At 42.9% G+C, this 23,975-nt stretch overlaps 1 protein-coding gene across 2 annotated transcripts in view; it reads right to left on the bottom strand.

Moving 5' to 3' along the window:
* Positions 1-16,865: 16,865 nt before the first annotated feature.
* The window catches only part of ccbe1 (collagen and calcium binding EGF domains 1), an 87,305-nt gene continuing 80,195 nt past the window's right edge, over positions 16,866-23,975 (bottom strand). Inside the window, exons 9-11 of one of the 2 annotated variants that reach the window (XM_066645970.1) lie at positions 23,694-23,729; positions 21,300-21,335; positions 16,866-17,919 (exon numbers count right to left, since the gene is read on the bottom strand). In XM_066645970.1, coding sequence (XP_066502067.1) covers positions 17,665-17,919; positions 21,300-21,335; positions 23,694-23,729 — 327 coding nt within the window. In that variant the 3' untranslated portion in view covers positions 16,866-17,664. The remainder of the gene's footprint in view (positions 17,920-21,299; positions 21,336-23,693; positions 23,730-23,975) is intronic. The other variant, XM_066645971.1, reaches the window with a different exon arrangement.

Genomic DNA, 23,975 nt, shown 5'->3' with positions numbered 1-23,975 from the left:
CAACAGGGCGCGCGCTCATTGGTCCACGCACTCCTGAACTTTGTTATTATTCATAAGCCACAATGTCGCTACGTCACGGGGTAAACACTCGCATGTAACATTCAAAATACGCGTATTTTTTACTTTTTTATCAATTAAAAAATAGCTGTTTGAGGTTTAATTATTTTTAGGTACACTGTACGTGTATTAAATTAAGAAAGTTGGCTAATAATTTTTACATAATTTTATGACTCTTATTTTGACGTTTAGATGAACGGAGACTGAAAAACTACAAAAAATACAATAAATGACATTTTAAAAGGGTTATTTATATTTTATACAATAATATTTATTATTATATAATCCAAATAACCACTAGCAATTGTTTTTGATTAAACATATTTTTCCTTCCAAAGAAAAACAATATGAATTTTTATTTAATTAATTCAGTTATTCATTTAAACACTGGGTGCAGGGCAGGGGAACGTTTTTAAAATGATTTTGATGTTTGTCTAAATGTTTAATTACCCTGAAATAAAAGGTCTTAACAGAGAATTTGTCTTCTTTGCTGCAGTAACTCTTTGCTGTGTGGAGAGCATTCGAGCACCTACACCACATTAAAGTCATTTAGTCTCACCATAGCCTACACTGTAGCTTTCATGACTTAAAATGGCCAAGAACCGCCAACTACTGCAGGAAATGAAATTTGATTGACACACACAATTACCAATCAATAGTCTGCTATTTGGTATTGCGTGTATAAGGAGGCAGACAGCCAATCGGAATGAACTAGCACATTCCTTACAGTGAGGCCAGATTAACACACTGAAAATATCAGACTCTCCTTCAACATATGGGAATAGAGTCTGTGGCTGTGACTACAAATGCCGCAACCAACTCATCCCAAAAATATTGGATGGAGCTCCATCATTCTTGAGAACACTGTTCCCCTGTTTGAAAGTCCTGGGGCCGTATTCCCCTTTAGCCCACAATTGGTACTGGACACGGTGACCTTTCGATCATGTGCAGCAGTTCCAGAACATCCCATTCAGTGATTTACCTCTTGTTAGATATTAAATCAGTGGGTATAATTAGCACTCCACTGCTCAGAAACGAATAAACAAGGACAACGAAACTAGATAGTTTTGTTATTGTTCCTGGGGAAACAGAATGAAAAGTGAGCTTCTTATCCAGCTAGCGAGCCTATAATTAGCGTTCATGAGTACAGACCTTGTAAAACCAAAGAGGTAGGGTTGCATTAACGTACGCTTGCAGTATCAGCTCCATTCACACAAACCCTGCTATTACCGCTACAACACAAACAATGTGGCTGATCTCAGGACAGGTCTTAGACAGTAGGTGGTCACTCCAAAATGAGTCATGTTCTTGAATGACAAGGTCCAGCCCTGAGGGCAGCTCGCTCACTAGGAATGTCCAAAGCCCCTCAGTAGGAGGTGGGACACAAAAATTCACTTTCTTTTTGGCCCTGGGACTCGTGGCTAATAAGGAACACTCCTGAGAGAGAGACCCTGACCTTTGCTCTGAGGTCAGTCTCAACCAGTTGCCAAGCACCTCAGTGCTGGAGCCTTACAACTGAAAATATGATAATATAAGTTGTATACCTTTAGTTTTAGCATTTCTATTGGTCAATATCTCAGAGTCATCGTGGGTTTAGAGCCAACCTGGAGTGGACATCACAGTCCATCACACCAATGGACACTTATGCATAGGCAGTATGTGTTTTTGGATTATGGGAGGAAACCAAAACACCTGGAGGAAACCCACACGAACACAAAGAAAATACCAAACAAACCACCAAACGACCATTCTGCCCAACACAAGTTGTGTTTAAAATAAATTATAAAACCCTTAAATACTTAATGCTCAGAAATGTGGCTGCTGATAAAAAAAAAACATTTTTTCTATTTACAAGGACAAAAATACCTATAGAAATATTCCAAATTACTTTGACTGAACAAACTCTGTTTTTACCCTCTTCTGAATAGATACCTGTTTGGAGATACAAGGTTTTGTTTCAACAACATTATTTATTTGGTTACCCACTGAAACCACAGAAAAGGCACAGAACTTTTTAGGTTTTCTTGCTGAGAAGCAAAGTAGTGAAAAGCCCTGCTTCAGTGTTTGACTCATTTACCATTGATATTCCATTAGTCTCCTGTTTTTAGCATCATTAGCTTAGCACAAGCTACTTTACTTTTCTTTTCTTTTTTTCCATGTATCAGGTATTCATTAAGAAGTTAAGTCTCACTGTTAGAAGGAAATGCAGCATTTAAATGACAAGGGAGATGCAAATGGTCCCTTTGGCGTGGACACAATGGGGGGCTGTTGGGAGCTAATGGATTACTTAGTATGAGAATACAGCTACAAATTAGTCAGGGCAAATATTTGGCCAGCCAATTATAGGGCCTCGGTCTGGGAGGAAGCTGCTGCAGGACATCAGCCGATGGGGTTTCTTTTCCCCCGAAACAAGGCAACAAGGCAAGTGTGCATGGGCAGCGTTAGTGCTGCAAATAGTCCTCATTGTGTAGGTTTTCTGAACAGTGTGAAGACATTGTAAAGATGTTTTCTCCACGTTGTTCATGAGCTGAGGGACAGGCCATGGTTTCTGACCTCACAGTGGGTCACCAGAAGCTCAGGTCAAGAAGCTGTCACATCCCATTTACAAATACAAGAAATAACAAGTATTAACACAACAAAACCACAGCAAATAACACTGTGCCAGAAAAGAATGGCGAAAAGCCACATTTACTTTCAATGACATGTATGTGTGGTTGCTGTGCTACCCAGACTGGTCCCGGCAGAGTGCTGTCCCAGTGAATTTTAATGGAAATCAGTTCATTTAGACTGTGTCTGAAAACATTTGTTTTAATGCAAGATTGTTATTCTTATCTCCTCGTCCAGGCTGTGTTCCCTTCTTCCGTTCAGTGATTCTGGGTAGGCTCCGGACCCACCACGACCCTCAACTGGTTAAGCGGTTACAAACAATGAATGAATGTTAATCTTATTTTTAAATTCATTTTAATATTGAGAAATTTTAACAAAGATAGGTCTATAGTTCATCTGTTTTTTTTTTTCTGAAAAACAGAAGATTTGAAAAGGATGGATTATGGGGGTTTATCATTCATTTACCCATTACATAACATTCATTAATCAATAATCAAATCTGAGCTTTTTAAAAGTGGACATCTAATTAAAGAAATTGTTTGCTCAGTGCAAACAATTTTATTGTATTTTTTGGGCTAAGTCAGTTACAATAGGTTAAAATGAGACATTCTGATTTTGTGGTGCTTCAAAGCAGAAATTGTAAGAACCCTCATCTCTCTAATCACAGCACTGACTTCTGCTCCTCGCTGCTGTGTGCTCAGGTCGGAGTAAACAGAACCACAAGTGTGAGTGAGTGAGTGAGTGAGTGACTGGGTGAGTGTGTGATTCCATGTGATGGATTGGTGCCCTGTCCAAAATGGGTTTCCTTGCTTGTGCTGTTGCCTCTGGTCCAAATAGTGACTCCCTGATATTACAAAATATGTAAAGTGCTTTAAAGGCCTACAAAAGTGCAGTATAAATAAGAGTGACTGTTTGTGAGCAGTGTGGTGTGTTCTCCCTGTGTCTGTGTGGGTTTCCTCCGGGTGACTGTCTGTGAGGAGTGTGGTGTGTTCTCCTTGTGTCTGTGTGGGTTTCCTCCGGGTGACTGTCTGTGAGGAGTGTGGTGTGTTCTCCGTGTGTCTGTGTGGGTTTCCTCCGGGTGACTGTCAGTGAGGAGTGTGGTGTGTTCTCTCTGTGTCTGCGTGGGTTTCCTCCGGGTGACTGTCTGTGAGGAGTGTGGTGTGTTCTCCTTGTGTCTGTGTGGGTTTCCTCCGGGTGACTGTCTGTGAGGAGTGTGGTGTGTTCTCCGTGTGTCTGTGTGGATTTCCTCCGGGTGACTGTCAGTGAGGAGTGTGGTGTGTTCTCTCTGTGTCTGCGTGGGTTTCCTCTGGGTGACTGTCTGTGAGGAGTGTGGTGTGTTCTCCTTGTGTCTGTGTGGGTTTCCTCCGGGTGACTGTCTGTGAGGAGTGTGGTGTGTTCTCCGTGTGTCTATGTGGGTTTCCTCCGGGTGACTGTCTGTGAGGAGTGTGGTGTGTTCTCTCTGTGTCTGCGTGGGTTTCCTCCGGGTGACTGTCTGTGAGGAGTGTGGTGTGTTCTCCGTGTGTCTGCGTGGGTTTCCTCCGGGTGACTGTCTGTGAGGAGTGTGGTGTGTTCTCTCTGTGTCTGCGTGGGTTTCCTCCGGGTGACTGTCTGTGAGGAGTGTGGTGTGTTCTCCGTGTGTCTGCGTGGGTTTCCTCCGGGTGACTGTCTGTGAGGAGTGTGGTGTGTTCTCTCTGTGTCCGCGTGGGTTTCCTCCGGGTGACTGTCTGTGAGGAGTGTGGTGTGTTCTCTCTGTGTCTGCGTTGGTTTCCTCCGGGTGACTGTCTGTGAGGAGTGTGGTGTGTTCTCTCTGTGTCTGCGTGGGTTTCCTCCGGGTGACTGTCTGTGAGGAGTGTGGTGTGTTCTCTCTGTGTCTGCGTTGGTTTCCTCCGGGTGACTGTCTGTGAGGAGTGTGGTGTGTTCTCTCTGTGTCTGCATGGGTTTCCTCCGGGTGCTCCGGTTTCCTCCCACAGTCCAAAAACACATATTGGTAGGTTGATTGGCGACTCAAAAGTGTCCGTAGGTGTGAGTGAATGTGTGAGTGTGTGTGTTGCCCTGTGAAGGAATGACGCCCCCTCCAGGGTGTATTCCTGCCTTGCACCCAATGATTCCAGGTAGGCTTTGGACCCACCGTGACCCTGAATTGGATAAGGGTTACAGATAATGGATGGATGGATGGATGGATATTTTAATATAAACACCGAGACATAGGTACAGTAGCTACAACAGAAGCCTGATACTAAATAATAATAATTATTTATTCTGCAAAAGACTAAACTCTTCTGGATGGGACTTGTCTTAGGGCATGTTATGAATTGTAAGAGGGCCTTTATTGTGTGTAGTCAATAATATGGATGCCTTTGAAGTCCTTATCTAGTTGTCATACTTCAGATTTAATAATAATAATAAATATTTCTGACAACCCCAAATAATTTGGAGCACTGAGTATGTTGAGGGCCACCTTAAACACATGTATTGTATTCATGTGTGCCTACTTTGTGCCTCACAATGGCCGAACATGAGGCACCCTGAGTGTATGTGTGTGAGAAAGAGTGAGAGTGCATGTATTCAAACATTACCTTAAAGTGGCTCAACATGGCCCTGTGTGGCAGCGTGTGAAGCCTTTTCTCGCTATTCATCACAACTAAAGTGCATTCAGCGGAGAGCCTGCTGCCCCTTATTTACAGCCACATTAAAACGAAGGCCCTGGACAATGCAGAATGGACTCCTTTATCCCCACAAGTGCTCACTGTCCCCTCCACTTCGCTTTTCAGATACCTGCACGCAAAAAAATTGCCGGGGGAGAAACAAAAGGGATATCCTCAACTTTCCTCTGGGCCTTTCCCCCTCCTCCCACTGCAAGAGGGAGTCTTTATTCGGCCAAAGCCTCTCATTAACTTTGCTCATGCTGTCTCCCTCAGCATCGCCGCTGCTTAAGTACCTCGCTTTGTAAAAAAGCTTCCAATTAGTCCCTCATCAGCTCCAATTAGAGAAGACAAAACCTGGGTAAAGATAACTCAGTCGGAGAGCTGGTGGGTGGGGGGTGCTCAGTGTAGCCTTCCGTAATCTTTTAAGAACCATTCATTCATATCCTCTCCCTATATATTTCCCTCTCACTTTCTCTCTACTCACTCATTTACCTTTATTTATTTATAAAGCACGATCCTGAATCACATTCAGATGAGGTTACACCTATAAAGTGTTAATGAATTGTTTATAATATATTAGTTAGTGGTTGTAGGTCATAAACACCTTGAAAGTCAAAAATAATCAGACTTTTTACAACTGACGGTGAACGTGAAGGGGCTCACTATTTGGCAAGCAACAGATCACTGTTTTGTTTGTTGTGTGTTTATGATCTGAGTAGTATCTATTAACAAACATATTTTAAACCATTCATAAACCCTTTATAAAGGTGGGTATATAAGGTATATAAAGGTACACAAAAAAGGGAATTTAACCCATCACCTTTGCCTTGAAATGTATCATTCTATTAATTTATGAATGTGTGTGGAACAGTGAAAATGTGACCAACTTCTAAGACTGAACTTTTTAAAAAAAAAGTGTGGATACACTACATACAGTTTAAGGCTATGGTAAAGTCCGTGTAGATGTTTTACATAAGATTCATTTAAGATATATTTATTCTAACTCTGTGTTGGTGCCATTTTAGGCCAGATCTCCCTTGTAAAAGAGATCAGTGATGGCGATGGGACTAACCTGGCTAAACAAGGGTTAAATAATAATAAAAATAATAAAAAGAAATACTGTATACTTAAGTACACCACCACAGTGAAAGTGTCTTTCTGTGCAAGCTAGAGTTCGTGTAGGAACTTTGTCTATTTCTCCCTCTCCCTGTTCATTCCACTTACTTCTCTCTCTCTCTCTCTCTCTCTCTCTCTCTCTCTCTTTTAGAACCCAGTTTTGTTGTGTTTTGGAGCGAGGTTTCCTGGGGGTCTGGAGTGAGGACTATTCAGCCTTTACCTGTGTCCATAAGGCTCCAGGCCCGTGCACAATTAGCTATTGTGTGAGAAATGCTTCCTTAAACTTAGGCCTTAACAAGAGCAAGCTTTCAGTCTCTCTCTCTCTCTCTCTCTCTCTCTGTGTCTCTCCAGCTCTCTAGGAAAAAAAGATGAAGCCAAAGGAGTGGTTTTCGGCTCATTAAAATTGAATTTGCCCCGTGCTGTAATTACATGGGAGGGCAACAATGTGTTTTCTTTCGTTCTCAGTGAAAGTTTTTTGGGGCAGTTAATTTACTGCTTGCACTTAATCTTTTAAAGGCATTAATTAAGGCAGAGTGAAACCCTAATTTCCTCCATCAGTGCAGTCCGAGCATGGGCGGCCCCCCTCCCCGAACCCCCCACCTCAGCCGCCCCGGCCTGGATGAGCTTCACTAATAAAATTACCTCATTAATGTCTTTATTTCAACACAGTAACTCATTCAGCCTCTGCCATTAAGCATTAGTTTGATGCTGGCTGAGCAAAGAGAAGGAGGGGAACCGTGCCGGACCTTTTTTTCCCCTCCCAGTTCTAAATAATGAGGGCCACAGCCAGTGAGATATAATTAGGAACAAGGGGCACTTCAGCAAATATTTGAAATCTTTTAAGGCTGGCCCTTGTACACCAATCACTTGTCCATTAATTACTTCCAGATGGGATTTTGCTGAATTTTTCCTGCCAAATTCACCCCAAGTCCTCCCCAGCCCAACCTCTTCTCCTCTTAGTGTGAAGTGGACAAGCTTGGATTTTATGCGATGGTCTTCTTATCTCATGTTAATTACGACACGTACGGAACCTCCCAAGTCGCCCTGGCCCTGGGAGAATGGTGCCATTGTGCGGGTCTCAATGAGCAACATGTAAATAATGTTGTACCATTAAACAAGTCAGTAGCTGCCTCTCTGGCCCGCAGCTGTCGAAACAAATTTAAAGACATTGTTTAATACTTCAAAGCAGCAGTGCCAAACAAAGCGGCTCCAACCCGTTTGTGCACTCAGAACAGGAGCTTTGTTAAAGACATGCTTCTGTGCAGATGTAGATGACTGAGCTTTAGAACGTATCACATTGCAGGTAGATTGCTGTCACATCATAATTACGTGCATTAGGCCTTCAGTTCAGCTCCTGAAGTCCTAACCAATGGGATCTGAAAGCTGAGACCCCTGAAGAGGTAGTACATATCAATCACAACGTTATATGGATTCCACCATCTTGGAGGAACCGGGCAGGCCGTGGCTCAATGACCACTCCTCGCAGGAGCCGATCCAGGGTGCTTACGGTTCACTACAAGTGGTGTTGTTGCCTCACCGCTCTACGTTCCTGGTGTCCTGGGTTCAAGCCCTTTTCTAACAGACTCACAAAACTGTATGACATCTATTATCAATTAAAAAACAGCAATGTATGTTCAATACTTAAAAACAGCACAAGAAACCATATACAATTCTGCATACAGAAAATAACACATACTCTCTTAAAACATCGCTTCCAAAATCACCTCCCAATAAAGCAGTGTGACTTGTGTGTTGTAGTTTACAATGATTTGATCTGCAGTGAGATCCAGTCTGGTTTCGGGCTCCTAGTGACTGGTCATTTGATGCTCACTGAAGAGGAACACTAGCTACAAAATACTTGCTCAGTTGAGGGTGAAAACATATTGAAATAGAGTCTGCTCTGAAGCAGGCGCTGCTGAGGAAGTGGCTCTGGTACAAAGGGATGTTTTTTAATTACAGAAGAGGGAACTGGAGCGAATAACTGCTTGAGAGACATGGAACGGGTGTCTGGCTTTTGTCTGGACATTGACCGGGCGTAAACTTGAACATGGCTTGATCTTTTGAAGCATTCTTTTGGCGCTGAATGGGGTTACTGTCCATAGGTCCTTGTTAATTTGTCTTGTGAGGCCAGTCTAATGGATTTGGGTTTTATATGCTGTGCCCAGAAAATGCCAGGCTGCACGCCTCCACCTCAGGATGTCCCAAAAGCACAAAAAAGAGAGGAACAGGGAAACCGTTGGGGCTGGGTAAAGCCAGAACGGCATGTTTAATATATGGTATTGTAAAAATTGTGAAAATATGTATCTGCTCATTACATGTGTTTTACTTGTGTTGTAATTTAAATATTTAGATCATTTTTAAATGTATGCAGAATCCAAAAATGTAGATCTGCAGAGAACACAGTTCCACTGCTCCACAATATGGAGGGGGCTTTACACCCCTTTAGCTTAGCATTGGACACGGTGACCATACAATCATGTATAAATGCTATACTGTGTCCCATTTTATTTCATTTTCTTTTGTGGAAATATAACCTATGTGTACACCATCCAATATTTGTGTTATCACCTTAGAGTGCACCTACAAGTAGCTTACATTCACATTTACAGCATTTAGCAGATAAATTAGCATTTATCTGCTAAATGCTGTATTATTAAGCTTCCAGAACAGCAGCCTTGGTGTTTAGCTGCTTGTAAACAGTAATAATAATTCACAGCCAGAAGGTAATGTACATGTTCAGTAGTTTTTATACTTGGGGGACTTTCTTTGTTCTGTTGTGGCCTTGCTGTTGTCCACTGGGCCTACTGTTCACTAGACTGAAGACTGCCTGTGTGTGGGTATATTCTACCACCTTGTGGCCAAAACCTTTCATTTCACCCTGGTCCTCCAGGCGTAAAAAGAAGAAATGTGTAGAAACATGCCACCTAGCGGTTAAAATACTTTCAGACACTCCAACCACAGAAAGAAAGAACCAGCTCTCTCAGCTCAGCTGAAACAGCTCTATCTATCTATCTATCTATCTATCTATCTATCTATCTATCTATCTGTCTGTCTGTCTGTCTGTCTGTCTGTCTGTCTGTCTGTCTTTCTTTCTTTTTGTCTGTCTATCTATCTATCTATCTATCTATCTATCTATCTGTCTGTCTGTCTGTCTGTCTGTCTGTCTTTCTTTCTTTTTGTCTGTCTATCTATCTATCTATCTATCTATCTATCTATCTATCTATCTATCTATCTATCTATCTATCTATCTATCTATCTATCTATCTATCTATCTATCTATCTATCTATCTATCTATCTATCTATCTATCTATCTGTCTTTCTTTCTTTTTGTCTGTCTATCTATCTATCTATCTATCTATCTATCTATCTATCTATCTATCTATCTATCTGTCTGTCTGTCTTTCTTTCTTTTTGTCTGTCTATCTATCTATCTATCTATCTATCTATCTATCTATCTCTCTGTCTGTCTGTCTGTCTGTCTGTCTGTCTATCTATCTATCTATCTATCTATCTATCTATCTATCTCTCTGTCTGTCTGTCTGTCTGTCTGTCTGTCTATCTATCTATCTATCTAAGGTTACACTTATATAGCGCCTTTCTAGATACCCAAGGACGCTTTACAGTGTTTTTATTTTCCTGTGACCTCTTATGTTGATCTCATTCATTAATTAATTTTAACTGTGTTAGTGTTTAGTGTGTATCCAGATTTTTGTTTTCTGCTGCTGTCCTACCTCCTCGACTAGGTCCAGGAATAAATACTGAGTTTAAAAAGAAATGCCATTATTCCAAAATATCATTTGAAAGATAAATTGCTGCATGGTATGATGATGCTCCTGAACTTTGACACGCTGTTCCTTGAGAATGGTTTCCACATGTGAACTAAGAGAATGGAGATTTCTGAACTGACATACTATGTAAATACTGTTGTTGAGTCAAAAGTGGGGTAAGCCAGTGGGGTCGACCTCGGAAGAACATATTGAACATATTTTAAAGGCATCGACAGAATATACACAAAGACAGATAGAGAAAGAGAAGTAATGGAAAGGTAGCGTGGGAGAATGTACGGTTGAATCTAAAATTTAAAAATGAATATTTATGGGTTTAAAAATTTATGATAAAAAGGAAAATGGCTGTATAATAATAATGCAAACTTTTTTCAAAGGGGGCCAAACTGGATCATATAAAAATTCTTAAGGGCCAGTCTCTCTTTCCAAAAATATTATCCATAATTTATATATATCAGTGTATTCAAAATAGAAAAAACACAAATTTACAAAACCGTTTATATTTATTAATAACTACTGAATTTCATTTTTAGAGCATTAACTGCTGCAGGACTTCAAAAGAGGGATCAAAATCCAACATTTTACTGCAAATACTTCCCTCTCTCTTGAAACTTCTTTCTTTCTTTCTTTCTTTCTTCTTTTTTGGTCGTTCTGTGTGTTGCTTTGCTGGCTGAGAGACATGAATGGTGTTTAAGTTTAGCTTAGTTCATTAACACAGTGCTGCATTATCCTATACGTTAGCGCACTGCTGCCACCGTCAGGTCAAAGGAAAAACCGCCACGTGCCAGTGGGGCACTAATTATGTATTCTTTAAAGTGAAGCCCTTATCTAGAACTTCCAGAAGGTGATTAACTTTACGTTCCATGTTCCAAAAGCCAGTTTCAGTAACCGAGGATCGGAACGCCAGGGCCCCCGACCCCGACCACCACCCGATCCACAATGCACCAGACCCGGATTACTACCTCTCCCACAGGTGGTGGGCCCATGGGAGAGTGGACCCATGTATTCCCTTCGGGCTAAGCCCGGCCGGACTCCATAGGTGAAAGTCCGGCCACCAGGCGCTCGCCAAGGAGCCCCTCCCCCAGGCCTGGCTCCAGGGTGAGGCCCCGGTAACCCTGCTCCGGGCAAGGGAGGCTATGTCCTCGTTATTATCTTTTTCATTCGTGTCTTTATGGATCCCAGAGGAAGCAGAGCTTGGGGACCCCGGGGGGGGGGGGGGTACTCGTCTATCACTGGGGCTGAAGTGGCCATGGCGGTAGGGCCCCGGGGGTGGATGAGGTTCACCCCGGGTTCCTCAAGGCTCTGGATGTTGTGGGGCTGTCCTGGTTGACACGTCTTTGCAACATCGCGTGGACATCGGGGGCAGTGCCTCTGGACTGGCAGACTGGGGTGGTGGTTCCCCTTTTTAAAAAGGGGGATCGGAGGGTGTGTTCCAACTATAGGGGGATCACACTCCTCAGCCTCCCCGGTAAGGTCTATGCGGGGATACTGGAGAAGAGAGTCTGACCGATAGTTGAACCTCGGATCCAGGAGGAACAATGCGGATTCCGCCCCGATCGTGGAACACAGGACCAGCTCTTTACCCTCGCTAGGATCCTGGAGGGTGCATGGGAGTTTGCTCAACCAGTCTACATGTGTTTTGTGGATCTGGAGAAGGCATTCGACCGTGTCCCTCGGGGTATTCTGTGGGGGGTGCTCAGGGAGTATGGGGTACTGGGCTCTTTGTTATGAGCTATCCAGTCCCTGTACAAACAGAGCAGGAGTCTGGTTCGTATGGCTGGCAGTAAGTCATACGTTGGACTCCGTCAGGGCTGCCCGTTGTCACCGGTTCTGTTCACAATTTTTATGGACAGAATTTCTCGGCGTAGCCAAGTGGCGGAGGGTGTCCGGTTTGGTGGTCTCAGGATCCCATGTCTGCTTTTTGCAGATGATGTGGTCTTGTTGGCTTCATCGAGCCGGGACCTCCAGCTCTTGCTGGACCAGATTGCAGCCGAGTGTGAAGCGGTAGGGATGAGGATCAGTACCTCCAAGTCCGAGTCCATGGTACTCAGTCGGAAAAGGGTGGAGTGCTCTCTCCAGGTTGGAAGTGAGATCCTGCCTCAAGTGGAGGAGTTTAAATACCTCGGGGTCTTGTTCACGAGTGAGGGAAAGATGGAGCGTGAGATTGACAGGCGGATCGGTGCAACGTCAGCAGTAATGCGGGCTCGGTACCGGTCCGTTGTGGTGAAGAAAGAGCTGAGCAGAAAAGCAAAGCTCTCGATTTACCGTTCAATCTACGTCCCAACCCTCACCTATGGTCACGAGCTTTGGGTAGTGACCGAAAGAACGAGATCGCGGGTACAAGCAGCTGAAATGAGTTTTCTCCGCAGGATGTCTGGACTCGCCCTTAGAGACAGGGTTAGGAGCTCGGACATCCGGGAGAGACTCGGAGTGGAGCCGCTGCTCCTCCACGTCGAGAGGAGCCAGTTGAGGTGGTTCGGGCATCTGGTTCGGATGCCTCCTGGACGCCTTCCTGGAGAGATGTTCCGGGCATGTCCAACGGGGAGGAGGCCCCGGGGCAGACCAAGAACACGCTGGAGAGACTATATGTCTCGACTGGCCTGGGAACGCCTCGGTATACCCCCGGAGGAGCTGGCGTCGGTGGCTGGGGAGAGGGAGGTCTGGGTTTCTTTGCTCCGACTGCTTCCCCTGCGACCCGGACCCGGATAAGCGGTGGATAATGGATGGATGGATGGATGGATTAACTTTACTAAAGGCCTCCACGATTCACACAGAGGCTGCTTCTACCTAAACACTTTTTAATGTAAAACTTCTTCTAAATTGGTCTTAAATCAAATAATATTCTTCTTTTTCCAATTATTAATTTACCTTCATCATTACTATTAATATTATTGCAATTGGGCGGCACGGTGGCGGGTAGTGTTGCAGTCACACAGCTCCAGGGGCCTGGTAGTTGTTGGTTCAATTCCCGCTCCAGGTGACTGTCTCAGAGGAGTGTGGTGTGTTCTCTCTGTGTCTGTGTGGGTTTCCTCCGGGTGACTGTCTGTGAGGAGTGTGGTGTGTTCTCCCTGTGTCTGCGTGGGTTTCCTCCGGGTGACTGTCTGTGAGGAGTGTGGTGTGATCTCCCTGTGTCTGCGTGGGTTTCCTAAAGGTGACTGTCTGTGAGGAGTGTAGTGTGATCTCCCTGTGTCTGCGTGGGTTTCCACCGGGTGACTGTCTGTGAGGAGTGTGGGTTTCCTCCGGGTGACTGTCTGTGAGGAGTGTAGTGTGTTCTCTCTGTGTCTGCGTGGGTTTCCTCCAGGTGACTGTCTGTGAGGAGTGTGGTGTGATCTCCCTGTGTCTGTGTGGGTTTCCTCCGGGTGACTGGTGTGATCTCCCTGTGTCTGCATGGGTTTCCTCCGGGTGACTGTCTGTGAGGAGTGTGGTGTGATCTCCCTGTGTCTGTGTGGGTTTCCTCCAGGTGACTGTCTGTGAGGAGTGTGGTGTGATCTCCCTGTGTCTGTGTGGGTTTCCTCCGGGTGCTCCCGTTTCCTCCCACAGTCCAAAAACACACGTTGGTAGGTGGATTGGCGACTCAAATGTGTCCATAGGTGTGAGTGTGTGAGTGAATGTGTGTGTGTGTGTCTGTGTTGCCCTGTGAAGGACTGGCGCCCCCTCCAGGGTGTATTCCTGCCTTGCGCACAATGATTCCAGGTAGGCTGTGGACCCACCGCGACCCTGAACTGGATAAGGGTTACAGATGAATGAATGAATAAATCAATTATTGCAATTACTATTAATGCTGCAAAGCATATCAGTGCAACTGCATAACAATGAACTCAATGGACTGGTGTTAAAATGGCTTTGTGACATTTATTCATTGTATAAGTGTATAGGTGTAATCGGAGTGAACGGGTCCCCCCTTATGGGTCCTGCACCCCACTAAGGTTAATATCTCCAGGTAGTGTATATATATATATATATATATATATATATATAAGCAAGCCAAAGGCGACAGTTGTAAGGAAAAACTACCTGGAGGTATTAACCTATATATATAGTTGATCTATAGTTGACTCGAAAATGTCCGTAGGTGTGAGTGTGTGAGTGAATGTGTGTGTGTCTGTGTTGCCCTGTGAAGGACTGGCGTCCCCTCCAGGGTGTGTTCCCGCCTTGCGCCCAATGATTCCAGGTAGGCTCTGGACCCCCCGCGACCCTAAAATTGGATAAGCGGTTACAGATAATGGATGGATGGATGGATCTATAGTTTAATTTGATCACAGCAGTTGTCCTTCACATTGTGTGAAAATTTCATGATGAGTCGCCAAATAAAAATGCTCCACAATTACTTGGAATAAAATTGTTTTACATTAAATTCCATTGAAAATTAAGGTAGATTTTTCCTTCTTCTATAAAGTTACTATTTTGGAGACATGTTTTTCTTTGAAGAGCGATGTTAGTTTTAAATTTGGATTTCTCTAAAGCTGCTTTGTGGCAACATCAAGTTTTATAAAGAGCTATACAAATAACCTTGAGCTGAATGGAAAGTTTGATTATATTTTCACTTACTAATTATGTTAGTAGTTAATCTGAAACGTAAGGCCTTCTGTCTCGCTCCTAAAGTCCTCCATTTTAGAGAAACCTCAAATGTCTGGTTCCTATAACCCCCATGGTGAACAATTCGGGCTCAGTCGAATTCCCCTTTAAACTAGAGTTAAATAAACGGCATGAAAGCATGAGGATGGTTTGGGAGTGGCTAGACTCCGGAGATGGCCCACGCACTCCACACCCAAACATCAAAGCTCTTCATCCACCAGATGTTGTCTCTGAGAGCGGAAACAGCCGTAATTCATCATTCACTTTCAATGTCTCTCTGTACCTTACTCTATCTTCATTTACTCTGACTCTTAAAGGTGTAGTAGACAATTTTGTCATTTTCTAACTAGTACATATTAACTGTGAAATGTCTAGAACATAGACTTATTAGTGAAGATGTCAACACAAGTACATTCTGTGAATGAGGAATCCTGTTTGGAAACTGCACTCCTGGTGGAGTGGCTTTCTTTGTTGTTGTTGTTGTTAAAATTTGCCTGTTTGGATTTTGGAAGATGCTTTGACTAATACACAAGTGTATTGGTCAGGATTTGTGATGCACAACCACTGGCAACTAGTTAAGTGAAGCCAAATTAGAGAAACTGCCTAGTGAGGAGTGTGGTGTGTTCTCCCTGTGTCTGCGTGGGTTTCCTCCAGGTGACTGTCTGTGAGGAGTGTGGTGTGTTCTCCTTGTGTCTGCGTGGGTTTCCTCCGGTGGCTGTCTGTGAGGAGTGTGGTGTGTTCTCCCTGTGTCTGCGTGGGTTTCCTCCGGGTGACTGTCTGTGAGGAGTGTGGTGTGTTCTTCCTGTGTCCGCGTGGGTTTCCTCCGGGTGACTGTCTGTGAGGAGTGTGGTGTGTTCTCCCTGTGTCCGCGTGGGTTTCCTCCGGGTGACTGTCTGTGAGGAGTGTGGTGTGTTCTCCCTGTGTCCGCGTGGGTTTCCTCCGGGTGACTGTCTGTGAGGAGTGTGGTGTGTTCTCCCTGTGTCCGCGTGGGTTTCCTCCGGGTGACTGTCTGTGAGGAGTGTGGTGTGTTCTCTCTGTGTCCGCGTGGGTTTCCTCCGGGTCACTGTCTGTAAGGAGTGTGGTGTGTTTTCCCTGTGTCCGCGTGGGTTTCCTCCGGGTGACTGTCTGTGAGGAGTTGGTGTGTTCTCCCTGTGTCTGCGTGGGTTTCCTCCGGATGACTGTCTGTGAGGAGTTGGTGTGTTCTCTCTGTGTCTGCGTGGGTTTCCTCCGGGTGACTGTCTGTGAGGAGTTGGTGTGTTTTCTCTGTGTCTGCGTGGGTTTCCTCCGGGTGACTGTCTGTGAAGAGTTGGTGTGTTCTCCCTGTGTCTGCGTGGGTTTCCTCCGGGTGACTGTCTGTGAGGAGTTGGTGTGTTCTCTCTGTGTCTGCGTGGGTTTCCTCCGGGGGACTGTCTGTGAGGAGTTGGTGTGTTCTCCCTGTGTCTGCGTGGGTTTCCTCCGGGTGACTGTCTGTGAGGAGTTGGTGTGTTCTCTCTGTCTCTGCGTGGGTTTCCTCCGGGTGACTGTCTGTGAGGATTTGGTGTGTTCTCTCTGTGTCTGCGTGGGTTTCCTCCGGGTGACTGTCTGTGAAGAGTTGGCGTGTTCTCCCTGTGTCTGCGTGGGTTTCCTCCGGGTGACTGTCTGTGAGGAGTTGGTGTGTTCTCTCTGTGTCTGCGTGGGTTTCCTCCGGGTGACTGTATGTGAGGAGTGTGGTGTGTTCTCCCCGTGTCTGCGTGGGTTTCCTCCGGGTGCTCCAGTTTCCTCCTACGGTCCAAAAACACACGTTGGTAGGTGGATTAACAACTCAAAAGTGTCCGTAGGAGTGAGTGAATGTGTGTGTGTCTGTGTTGCCTTGTGAAGGACTGGCGCCCCCTCCAGGGTGTTTTCCCGACTTGCGCCCAATGATTCCAGGTAGGTTCTGGACCCACCGCAACCCTGAATTGGATAAGCGGTTACAGAGAATGAATGAATGAATGTCATTTTTATGATAAACGACTCATTTGAAAAACAGCTGATAAATATGTACATCTTTTATGTTAAAAAAATAGAATTTCATACAAAGAAATACATTCATGACTTTGTTTAAAGAGTATGAAGTTAAATAAAAAATAATTCTGTGGTATCTACACCAGAGCTTCCAGCCCCATATTCCGTAATCCATGGCCCTCAGGCCTGGAGCTGGAAAACACTTATCCACACTGTTCTCTCCTCTTATAACCAGTTAAATTCCTAAAAACACGGGTACCCACTGATGCCGGATGGTCCTCATAAACTCGTGAATGTCCGAAATGGTGGTAGAGCCATGACTCTACACTCTTTTTGGTAAAGAAAAGCAAATAAATTAAAATGTAAGAATGAACAGGATTTCAAACAAAATTTCCACTTTCTAAAAATGATACTTGGGGCAATTTGGGACAAAAGTGCATCTGTGAGGTCTGGTACTGATGTTGAATGAGCAGAAATAAAAATGTCTGGATCACACACCCCACTTCAACTCATTCCAAAGGTGTTCCATCGCTCCAGAGAATGCAGTTCAACTGCTGCTCAACCCAGTGCTGGGGCATTAAACCATTTAAACTGATGCTTGAACGTTAGCACTGAGCATGGTGATGCTGGGCTCATATGCAGCTACTCCAGAACAACCCATTTTTCATTCATTTCTATTGAGATTTTACAAAATGTGTACGCAAAACTGTCCACAATTTGTTCACCTTGAACTATCCGAAGGAGTGTCCACAAACTATAGATGCATAGTGTCTTCACAAATAGGTATAGGAAAAAAACAACAACAACAAAAATAAAAACTTTGTGACCTTGTGAATTTAGAGTTTCTTTGACTTTCTGAGTTTAGGAGGACTTTCCAAACACACCACTAGATCTTCTAATCAGGATCAGCTAAAGTGGTGGAGGACCTCCTCTTCCTCCGGGAAGGACTCTGGGATTTGTAGTCCTCTCCAGAACCAAAGTCCAAAGTGTCCTGTCCGCCCTGACCGTCCGTCCAGAAGTCTGCGGTGTTGAGGAATTCTTCTCCAGGGGAGTGCAACTGTCGTCCAAATACTTTATTCTGTAGCTCTGCAATGTCGTTACGGATGTCGGCCATCAGCAGCAACAGGAAGTCAAAGGATCCTGGAGGACCCTAAACAACAAAATACAACACAGTAAGTCTGAGCAGTCAGATACAATCAAAATAATGTCATATTAATAATTTTGGTTATTTTAGAATATAAACTATAATTAAAACATTGAACAATTATTAAAACCTTTAAACCATGAGTGTTTCTTTAGGCATTGTGTATAAACATTGACTACTGATTTGTTGCTTATCGTTACACACCAATAAATCTACAACCTCCAGTGATGAAGTTAAAATGTTAACATTTTAGTCATATTTTCAAAAATTTGCCACTTATTTATAGGAAAAACTAAAAAAATGGATAGGGAGGAGCTCATTGGTCACTATTCAGTGAAAGGAAGCACTGCTGAAGCACCTCAGTAAGACACATGCTTTCATTCATTCAGTTTCCTGTGTAACCCCCCCCCCCCCCTCCACCCACCCACACACACACACACACACACACACCAACTCATTTTGAATTCATGCCCTTCACAATGTTCATCTTGTATCTAAACAAATTTAAAGTTTGGTCTGTACCTTTTGCACAGTGTTTAATACCACTCCCCCTCATGGTCTTTTTACGCCCTTCTTTGTGTGTTTATTATTTCGTATAACGGGGAGCACCTGTTATTAATATTAATAATTCTATTATTTATTATTCATTCATTATCTGTAACCCTTATCCAGTTCAGGGTCGCGGTGAGTCCAGAGCCTACCTGGAATCATTGGGCGCAAGGCGTGAACACACCCTGGAGGGGGCGCCAGTTCTTCACAGGGCAAATAAATAATTGTTGTTTTTTTATTTTTATTATAATTGTCCTTATTGCTCTTTTTCGTTGTTGATTTTTTTAATTATTAATATTGTTATTCATCACACACTTGACCCTAGCTTGTACAGGTCATGCTGTGGCCAAGTCAGAATGGGGGACGTTTCTGCAGTGAGTGTGTAGCAGCCCACATCAACATCAGCTCAAACACACAGGACAAGCATCGCTGACAGATTCAGGGTTTGATCCTGACAACTCCCAGCAGGCCTCCTTTCCTCTCTCTCCACTCTTTCCCTTTACACAGGAGGTCACATGCATACCACCTTAAACAGAGTCATAACCTGTTCCTTCTGAGCCTCAGGAAAAACACACAGAGCTCACTTTCTGCAGCAGGCTGCGAGGGGTTAAACTTACAGCAGTCTGTCAGTGGCATCTCATCACAAGCAAAACAATAGAAACAAAGACATGAGCGATGAAAACATTAGTCAAACCCATACGAGTTAATTAGTACACAAAACAGACACACACACACACACACTTCCAGAAGACTTTAGAGACATGTGAACTGATATGATGTTAAAATAAGGCCAGATTGTATAAATTAAATGTGAGGAATTAAAAGCTGGATCCCTAAACACGGGTGTAATTTTCTTAATCAAGAACCATCGTTTATGTCAAGAGTTTTAAAAACAGTTTTGTTAACACAATATTTCCATATGTAGCCATTTTCGTGGTACATGTACAACCCCAATTCCAATGAAGTTGGGACACTGTGTGAAACATAAATAAAAACAGAACAAATACAAGATATTTAATGTTGAAATGGATTAACTTTATTGTTTTTTTGCAAATATTCACTCATTTTTTAATTTGAGGCCTGCAACACGTTCCAAAAGAATTGGGAACAGGGGCAACAAAAGACTGGGAAAGTTGAGGAATGCTCAAAAAACACCTGTTTGGAACATACCACAGGTGAACAGGTGAATTGAAACAGGTGAGTGTCCTGATTGGGTATAAAGGGAGGGCTCAGTCGTTCACAAACAAGGATGGGGCGAGGTTCACCACTTTGTGAACAACTGCATGAGAAAATAGCCCAACAGTCTCTTTCAGGGACATCCCTGATTATTTCAGCAAGACAATGCCAAGCCACATTCTGCACGTGTAACAACTGAGTGGCTTTGCAGTAAAAGAGTGCGGGTACTAGACTGGCCCGCCTGCAGCTCACACCTGTCTCCCAATGAAAATGGGTGGAGCATTATGAAGCGCAAAATACAACATTGGAGAGTTGTACATCAAGCAAGAAAGGGAAAGTATTCCACCTACAACGCTTCAACTATTAGTATCCTCAGTTCCCAAATGCTTATTGAGTGTTGTTAAAAGGAAAGGTGATGTAACACAGTGGTAAACATGCCCCTGTCCCAACTTTTTTGGAACGTGTTTCAGGCTTCAAATTCAGAATGAGTGAATATTTGCAAAAAACAATGAAGTTTATCCGTTTGAACATTAAATATCTTGTCTTTGTATTGTATTCAACCGAATACAGGTTGAAAAGGATTTGAATAACAGCGTATTCTGTTTTTATTTATGTTTCATGCAGCGTCCCAACTTCTTTGGAATTGGGGTTTTACATGTACCATGAAAATAATGGATACATATGGAAATATTGTGTTTACAAAACTGTTTTTAAAACTCTTGACATAAACAATGGTTCTTGATTAAGAAAATTACACCCGTGTTTAGGGATTCCAGCTTTTAATTCCTCAAATTTAATTTATACAATCTGGCCTTATTTTAACATCATATCAGTTCACATGTCTCTAAAGTCTTCTGGCAGTGTGTGTGTGTGTGTGTGTATTTGTGTGTGTGTGTGTGTGTGTGTGAACATTAAATATCTTGTCTTTGTAGTGTATTCTATTGAATATGGGTTTATGTTTTACAGAACATCCCAACTGCCCTGTGAAGGACTGGCGCCCCCTCCAGGGTGTATTCCCGCTTTGCGCCCAATGATTCCAGGTAGGCTCTGGACCCACCGTGACCCTGAACCGAATAAGGGTTACAGATAATGAATGAATGAATGAACATCCCAACTCCATTGAAATTGTGATTGTATTAATAATAATTAGTAATAATCAGATTTTGCTTTTCATAACACCTCAGATTATGGTCTTGAGTTTTGGCAGGATGTAGGCAATCAGTGTCGACTTAACAATGAACTGACACATCAAAGTGATGCAAAATGAAAATGTATATATATATAATGGTTAAATATGCAAATGTTATGTTTATAAAACCCTTTTTACAACTCAATAGTACAAACTTTAATTTCTTATTAATGGGCTCTGCTTTTGCTTTTATCTCAGAACAGTTTGCAATAATAACCCTTGTTTGCGACTCATGTTAAAGGCCTGTGCGTCTTCTTGTGATGCCAGGTGGACGTTTGGGTGTTTGAGCCACCTTTGCTACTAAATATATATGAATTAAAATTTCAAGGAAAACAACAACAACAACAAAAAAGAACCCCCAAAATGCAACGTGTACCCAAAGTTTAAAACGACGGGGGAAGAGAAGAGTGAGACACAGTGAAAGAGAGACAGATACGCCATGAGAAGAAGTGACTTGAACAGTGTTTCTTACTGGTGGTCCGGAAGGCCCAGGAGCCCCTCTCTCTCCCTGGAGAATCCAAACAAATATTTGCATTAGTGAGATTACAGTGAAGAAACCATGAGAAGTTCTTACAGGACAGTTATATTACTCCATTATCTCTCAGTATCAGGATCACACGTGAAAAAACAAGCACTTCAAACCCCACACTGCCCCCAGTCTTCCACAGCTCCAGATCTAATGCGTTGGAATTAGGACTCTGAGATATATTACGGTTACTGTAATAAATTACAGAACAACAACCTATCACAGTATGTTCTCCTAGGTGTATTTAGGTATGATCCGTATTTCAGCACATGGCAAATGCATAGATCATAAAAAAAGATGGATATTAAAGAGCCTGTAAACAAAAGACTGTAAGAATATAAGCCAAATAAGGCTTTACAGATCTTAGTGTTGGTTCATGTCAGTGGCATTAAAGGTTTATCTAAGTATCTTTTGCTTTATTATTGATGAAATAAATGAAAGTGTTATAAAAAATAATTCACACTCCGCATTTTACAATAGTTTTAGATGCGAAGCACCTCATAGAACTGTTTGTAACTCACTCACATTTAAAAAATGATCCAGATTCTACTCAGTGCTTTGACAGTGCTCAGTGTCACTCGATGTTTTCTTGCTGATATGTGGCGCTTCTATTTTTCTGGAGCATTTTGGTCTCATTGAATTGTTTTCGAAGCTCAGAAAACTAGACATCGTATACAGGCAAAGCAATGCTTTATCACGTGCCACTTTTTTGCATTTTTCACTCCACTTTTTGCTACGATTCAAAGCCACAAGAGTTCACTGTGGTGAAGTTTTGTGTAAATGTTATGCTAACGCTGGTTGCGCGGCCCATTTGGAGCTGGTCTCTAGCTCATTTGGCTTGAGGTATGATGCTTAAGTGCCACACATCACGCAGCCGGGCAGACACTGACCCCAGCGCGAGGATTAAAGAAGGTCAAAAGGTCACACAGGGCTCATAAGTTGTGCCAGATGTTTCTGATCTGTGTCTGAAAAAACATCACAGAAGAACCTGACCCACAGACAAAATCGAAAAGGTGCGTACACACACACACAGCTACAATTTTGCACATACAATTTTTTGTCTTAATATCCCTTTTGATATTTAAATATTGAATAAAATATTAATATTACTCATGTTTCCAAAAAGCATATAGACATTTTCTGCATTATTGTTTTGCTGATACATCTGTTGCTTCAGCTTAATAAAATACTCTGGAGCAACTGCACATGAAACCACCTTCAGAATGCTCAATGCCAACTGTGGGCTAGAGGAGTATAAAGCCACTCCAGCACTGGGCTGGGGAGCAGTGGAGCTGTCTTGTATGGATCTGTGGACCGCAATTTAATATCGCTGGGATGAGTTGAAGTGATGTTTGTGATCAAGAACTACTCGAGTACCTGATATCGCTAATGTTATGTGGCTGAATACTATCAAATCCTTATAGAAATCCTGTTACTAATATCTAGTGTAAAGCTTTCTCAGAAGAGTAGGAGCTGTCAATGAAAAGATGGAACAGACAAAATGCCCATTAATACACTTCATTTCAGAAGAAATGTATAAAGGCCATTGGGTGTGTACTGATGATTAGAGAATATTATTTATCTCTTGGTGATCCAAGAAAGTCTTAAAATTATAGCATCCACTTTGACCTTGAACTGGCGACTTTCAGCTTCTTGAGCAAACACGCCTTATGAGGAACACACTGAACTGGGATTAAACTCCATTAATTTGCTGTAATTTAATGCTTCAGTCTTTATTAAGAGGGATTCAACAGTGTTTCACGGACAAACTAACTTATCCCACTGGGATTAGAGCCAATATTTAGCTTTACAAGGCCACTTTACCACACGTATCATAGGTTCAAAGCAGGTTATTCAAAGGAAATGTGGGTTACACTTATATAACCAACAAATCTATGGCAGCACACATGCTGCCAAAGTAGTGACTTGTCAACGTGAATATTTGTGTATCTGCCTGTTCTTGCAGTGACTCATCCAAATAAATATGATGCAAACATAGCTGCAGCAACAGCCAAACTTGGAAACCGTGGATGGTATTCCTCAGTGTAATCAATGAATCATATTTACCATCGCAGGAACGCAATCAGAATGTTTAGCGAGCCCTCCAAAGGGGTCTTTAATTCACGCACGGAGAAACAGCTCCAGTTTGTCTTCATTCTCTTTTGGCTCTCTCTGTCCAAACCGTTTATTTCATTACTGATCGCTCTGAATGGATTTGAAACATCTTCATCCAGCTTTGGGGAATGTTTTGCATTCCACTGGAGGAAAACAGCCTGGGGGGCTGGAGCTCTGTGGAGGAGTGGGGTTAGAGGTGGTGGAAACATAGAAAACACACTGTACCTTCATGCCATCTCTGCCTGGAGCACCAGGAGGACCCTGGAAAAAGCACACACAGACATTTTAAGTGGTTTATTTTAATAATAAAAATGACAATCATATAAACAATGTATAATTCTGTATACAAAAAATGATATATAAATATGTATATATAATGAAGGTTAGCATTTATGCTGTATCTACCCATATCTTGTTTATTAAAATCTTTCTTTCATGTACTTATTTCTTATACTTATTTTAGTATGTTTACAAATCACAGTCATAAATCATATTCTCTGCCACCAC

This window comes from Hoplias malabaricus, chromosome 15 (assembly GCF_029633855.1).
Source record: "Hoplias malabaricus isolate fHopMal1 chromosome 15, fHopMal1.hap1, whole genome shotgun sequence".
In the NCBI taxonomy this organism is placed as follows: Eukaryota; Metazoa; Chordata; class Actinopteri; order Characiformes; family Erythrinidae; genus Hoplias; species Hoplias malabaricus.
Note: the sequence above shows the minus strand (reverse complement) of the source record. Positions and strands in the feature narration are given on the sequence as shown.